Source organism: Benincasa hispida, chromosome 9, assembly GCF_027475165.1.
Source record: "Benincasa hispida cultivar pf3 chromosome 9, pf3_genome.v1.1, whole genome shotgun sequence".
Lineage (NCBI taxonomy): Eukaryota > Viridiplantae > Streptophyta > Magnoliopsida > Cucurbitales > Cucurbitaceae > Benincasa > Benincasa hispida.
The window spans coordinates 98,986,769-98,992,615 of NC_143486.1; the positions used below are offsets into that span (position 1 = coordinate 98,986,769).

A 5,847-nucleotide genomic window follows, 5' to 3' on the forward strand; every position below is an offset into this window, starting at 1 on the left:
AAATTAACCCCAAAAATTTTATAATGGCTCGACACAATCGACCTACATCCATTTTCCAAACTCCTCTTTGGTATTTCTCTAGAGGTCTTTGATTTTTTCTATGACTTAAAGTCAAACCGCTACAACGTTCTTTCTCCAAATGCAAGAATAAATCCGATCCTTTCTACGACTGAGAATCAAACCATTACAACATTTTTATTATTTCAAGAGTAACCCCTTTATAATAGATTTCATTAGATTTAGAAATGAACAGCAAGACAGAAAAAAAAACCCCTCTTAAAGAGTAGAATACAACACTATGATGATATGCCTAAAACAATTTATACACGAGATTACAGGTTGATCCCTAAAATCTCGAGGTTAATTCACCATCAAAGTGATTGCAACATTTGTATTAACTGCAAAAATATTTGAAATCTCAATAGAAAATATAAGAAATGGTGGCATTCGTTGCACATGGTCATGGCCCTACCTCAAAATCCCTGATACAAGTCATCTTGCTTATGAAAAAAATTCGTCATGAATCCAAGGCAATTATTTCCCCATGTTGTCCCCTGCACAAAAGCAGATTGTCACCAAATCTACAAGAACATCTCCTTAACATGGTGTCACCCTCTTGAGGTTGAAAAGCTCAACCAGCCTTTACGAATTTCAAATTTCCAGTAAAGAACATCGCTCACTATTTTAGTTTAAAATTGCCTTCTCTCATAGCTCTGACTTGCATCCATATTGTCACCAAATAAGCCAGAGTTTCTGGAACTTGTGTCACCAAATCCTGAACTACGACCTGAACCAAAATCTCCAAAACCACCCGATTGGTTTGAACTACCAAAATCTCCAAACCTGCCCGAATGGTTTGAACTACTAAAATCTCCAAACCCACCCGAACGGTTTGAACTATCAAAATCTCCAAACCCACCAAAACATCCGGAACCAGAACCACCAAAACTTCCAGCATTGTTTGAGTTGCGACCAAATGAACCGAAACTCCCGGAGTTAGGTCCACTATTTCTACCCATAGAGCGGCCAAAACCAGAACTTCCATAACCTCCTGAACGACTGAAACTTGGACCTCTTTGGCTACCAAAACGACCTGAATCACTCAATCGACGATCTCTAGATGCTCCAAAAGTGCCAAATTGACCACCACCACCTCCACTGAACATATCCACATGAGCGCCAGCCTCAACAGTAATCCTTGGAAGCTGATAATCAAGAACAAAGCGATCAGAGTCAACTCCACATCAAGTAATGATATACTCCAACGTGGACTAATATTTATTCCTAGTTCCTGAGATGGGAGGTTACTAGAGAAGTCAATTATCTAATTATGTAGCGCCTACAGTGATTGGCATCCCTGGATTTACTCAACTACGCAGAATATAGGACAGATATTTCATCCTACCTCCTCCCTCATATTCATGACAAATGCCTCTAAATATTCATCAGGTGTTTAGAAAATAAAAGGGGAAAAAAAGCACCTGCATTCCCACCACATTCATATGCATGAGTTGATTTAGATTTTTCAGCAAACACAAATATGCATGGAAACCCACCTTTTATAGTTGTCTCTGGGTGTTGCTTATTAACAGGTGAGATTTCTTTAGTACAACAAATGAGATATAGTTGTCTCTGGGTGTTGCTTATTAACAGGTGAGATTTCTTTAGTACAACAAATGAGATATGGGGATTTGAACCTTCGACCTCAAAAGAAAATGTATCAGCCAATTACCGTTGAACTATGTTCATATATGCTTATCATGTGATATTAAAACAAGCCATCTCAATTTTAAAGTTAAAAAAAATCAGGGATAAGATCTAAAAAAAATTTGATAGGCTCGGTTCTTTTGTATGCAAGATAATCTTGAAATATGAATCCTCGACTTCTAAAAAATGTATGAAACAGTATCCATGGAATCCAGGCATCTATGTGGAGGCTGTTACTGGAGCCAGAAACTTATTGTGAGTAAAGGCAGAATAGATATTTTCTTAAGCCTACTCCTTATCCTCAATTCAGATATTAATATTTATATTCTCAGGAGTAAAAATGTAGAAACGTGGATGAAGTTCCAGTTATATATTTAACAGAATCCCAAGTTGCAAAATTTTGACGCTGAAGAGAGATCCTAACCTCATTAAATCTGCATCCCACTTCACGCTCAATCATTCTTACAGCCCTTGATTGATCCTCTGTGTAAATAAGAATAGCACTACCTCTCTTACCAGCACGACCTGTACGGCCCGATCTATGGACAAATATTTCTGTGTTGTTTGGAAGCTCAAAATGTATTACCTGATTAAAAAAATAAAATAAAAAATAAAAGGAAGCAGTGTCAGAAAGAATCTTTACAATGATAATGATTAATCACATACAGACAAAATATACCCTCAACCTTCAAACCACTTCCTCCAATACTCCTAACAGCACAAGAGGAAGAGAGATGATAGGGCCTGATACTACTATTACACTGCTCTAGTCTATTTTCAAAGATGGAGTAAGGTCAATTATTGAGAAGAAAGTATTGAATAATTCACCATGCACCCAGAAGCTACATACCAGATAACAAGATAAAACTGAGGAGAAATATCGAGAAAGATCATCACTTACAAGATCAACATTAGGTATGTCGAGACCCCTTGCTGCAACATCAGTTGCAACTAGAACGTTGAAATGTCCCTCTCTAAAACCAGAAAGAGTTCTTTCTCTCTGACTCTGTGAGATATCTCCATGCAAAGCTTCACATCTGAAGTTCCTTGCCATTGCATAGGCTAATCTATCAGCATCACGTTTAGTTTGAGTGAAAACAATACACTTCCCTCCTTTTGCATGTTCCTAACAAGCAGATAATAAATGGCAACAGCATAATAAAAGCAAACAGTCAACAACATGAAATAACAGGGCCAGATAAGAAAATATATATAAAAATTAAAACAAAAAACCAAACACGTAAAACAAAAAAAAATGTAACAAACAAATAGAAGTTCTGGGTCCATACTGTTATCAGAGGTCCAATTATTGATGCTTTTCCATACATGTCTGAAACAATTGAAAATAAGCTAATTCCGTCTGCCAATTTCTGATCAGAATCTCCAACCTGAAAAATTGTAAGTGTTGTCAAATCCCATGTAATAATTACATAGAGATGAGCTTTTCCATTTTTTTTTTTCGTTTTTGCATTTCCATTAGTTTTAAAAAGTTACCCCCTCAAAACCCGATGTACAAATGAAACAAATGTGGAAATAAATCATAACATTCATAATCTAAAATGCTTTTTATGAGTACCTTCAACAGAACACTAATCACGTTTGTAAGCATTTTAAAATCTTTAAATTTTTAATCCTGAAACCAAAACTTCATGAGAAAATTGATGGGCAATTTTGACTAGCAAAAGAACTTTTCATTATTCAAAAATCATGTGCAACCCACCTTCAGTTTCTGAGTCTATTAATTGAATGGCTGTGCTTTTAAGCTATATAAATAAATTCCAAGAAGCAGAAAATATATTAAATAGCCAACATACTCACAAGATCAATTGTTAATGGATTGTTTAGGTAATTTTGGGATAGTTTTCTGATCCAAGATGGCATTGTTGCAGAGAACATCATACTCTGACGTTTTTGAGGCAACCTCTCCAAGATCTTCTCGACATCCTCTTGAAAGCCTACTTGAAGCATCTGGTCTGCTTCATCAAGAACAACAAACTTGACTTCTGATAAATTTAGACAACCCCTATTGAGAAGATCAATCAAGCGACCAGGTGTGCCAACAGCGATATCAACACCATAGTCAAGCTGCCTCATTTGGCCTGAAATTGGCGTCCCCCCATAAACACAGATCATGTCCAGGCTAGGAGCAGCCTCTTCAAACTCCTTTTCAACCTGCCGAGCAAGTTCCCTTGTTGGAGCTAAAACCAGGGCTGACGGGTTTCTTCCTCTTCTGCATAATTTCTAACGAATTAAAATTTAACGGATAACAATCCACACCCTTCCCAGATGAAGAATTCAGTAGAAACTAAAGCAAGCTGGAAGGAAATTAAGCAAGATGAAAACACAAACCCATTCTTCGCATTGAACTGAATGATTTTGTCCAAGATGGGGATTCCAAAAGCAAGCGTTTTTCCTGTTCCAGTTCTAGCACGACCAATCATATCACGCCCTTGCATTGCTGGTTCTAGCACGGCCCTCTGAAAAAACATTGTAGAGGCTAAACGACACATTTTCAGACTCCGATGGAAATGAAAAACGAGTTTCGAAACATAACCAAACAGAACTAATATAAGCCTGAATGGAAACATGTAAATTGCATTATTCGACTGAGGAATAGGACGATAAGCATATCCCGAAATACAGATATCACGTACAGCCAAAATGTCTCGAAGTAAGGAACATGGCCTATAGCTCTCATGACAAATACGACTCATCCATAAGAAATAAAAGCATAATTTCATCGCGGTAGTTCAATATCCAAGCTGGGGTTAGAGAGAGTGGATTAAAAAAAAAATTGTTGTTCGAAGAAGTGATCAAATTCGTCGAAACTTCTTCTCTACGATTCTATCCATGTCTCTGATCTCATCCAGCAGCAGAAGCTAGGGAAAAAATGTAAGAAATGAGAAACACGGCACCTGAATCGGGAAGAGCTTCGTTATACCCTTTTTCTCCAAAGCAGAGACAATCTCCGGCGCAATCCCAAGCTTTGCAATCTCGAGTCCTTCATCACCACTTCTACTACTGCTACCGTCATCATACTCCTCCACCGCAGACTCCGCCTGGGAAACCAACGACGCCTTGAAATTCAACGGCCCAGACGTCGCATGAAATCCCTTCGATTGAAAACCAAAACCCAGAGGCCTCTCCGTCACCCCAATACTAGATAAATGTCCAAACTCAGCAGCAGGTACAACGCCGCCATTAACAACCACAGGAGACGCTAAGAAGTTCGCGATTGGGGCAAACAAAGTGGAATTGATTCTACATCTGGAGGCCGCTAAGGCAGCGGATCTCCGTAGAAGAATTGCACTCATCATCCTCCTTAAGCACGAATCAACTAACAGAGCTGCTCCAAGAGAAATTGTGAATGAAATGAAGATAGCTGATGGCTGATGGGGTTAGTTAGGGTTTAAGAAAATTCGAAGAGTGAAGGGTTTTGGGACATTCGGACTCCCAAGGAGGCGGAGGCTTCACGGTTTAGGGCAACAACCGACCCCTATAAAGTTTGTTGTCACATTTTTTTAAAAATAAAAAATAAAATAAATCAATTTATAACTGGGTTATAACTTATAACTAGGGGGTATATAAGTCGGTTTAAACCGGTTAAGATAGTTTTTTGGGCCAATAAAAAATGTCGAGTTCATAGATTATTCAATCCAGTCAATTTTACCTATGAAGGTAATCCAACCCCACCAAACTCTCATATTTTTGGGGTTAGATCGCCGCGTTTGCTTTTGCACAACATAGCAACATGAAGAAACCAAATTTATGAGAAATACGAAGAAGAATCCCATTTTTCTTCAAATAAGTTACAAAAAAGAGACAATTTACAACTAATTTAGAACATACGTACATGCCTAACAATAATGTTGGGATTGGTGTCCTAATTCTCCCGGAGTCTCGTTGTTTTGTAAAGATACACATTATTCAATGAATAAAATAAGTGTTATTTAATTCTTACATTTACTCATATCCAATAAACAAAGCTCCTTGGTTATCTTATGTGAACTTAAGCATGTATATGTGATATACAAGTGGATCATGCCTTAAGTGATAGCCTAAATAGGTCTATAGTATAAGGATTAAGGTGGGATACCTGATCCTGGTGACACTACAGATACGGCTCGCTTTGTAGAGATT

At 37.8% G+C, this 5,847-nt stretch overlaps 1 protein-coding gene across 1 annotated transcript; it reads right to left on the bottom strand.

Moving 5' to 3' along the window:
- Window positions 1-260: 260 nt before the first annotated feature.
- LOC120086139 (DEAD-box ATP-dependent RNA helicase 53, mitochondrial-like) lies at window positions 261-5,179 on the bottom strand. The gene is made up of 7 exons (XM_039042604.2): window positions 4,623-5,179; window positions 4,057-4,184; window positions 3,526-3,937; window positions 2,997-3,095; window positions 2,609-2,833; window positions 2,132-2,293; window positions 261-1,205 (listed from the first exon to the last, which is right to left on the bottom strand). The coding sequence occupies exons 1-7, from the start codon at window positions 5,022-5,024 to the stop codon at window positions 690-692; spliced, it is 1,944 nt and encodes a 647-aa protein (XP_038898532.2). The 5' UTR covers window positions 5,025-5,179; the 3' UTR covers window positions 261-689.
- Window positions 5,180-5,847: the final 668 nt, after the last annotated feature.

Excerpts from the sequence above, each read along its gene's own strand:
- LOC120086139 (XM_039042604.2), bottom strand. The coding sequence starts at position 5,024 with ATGATGAGTGCAATTCTTCTACGGAGATCCGCTGCCTTAGCGGCCTCC. Across the intron at positions 2,834-2,996 it reads TAATTGGACCTCTGATAACA|GAACATGCAAAAGGAGGGAA; the intron begins GTATGGACCCAG and ends TCTGCTTGTTAG. Across the intron at positions 1,206-2,131 it reads TGGGATGCAGATTTAATGAG|CTTCCAAGGATTACTGTTGA; the intron begins GTTAGGATCTCT and ends CTTGATTATCAG.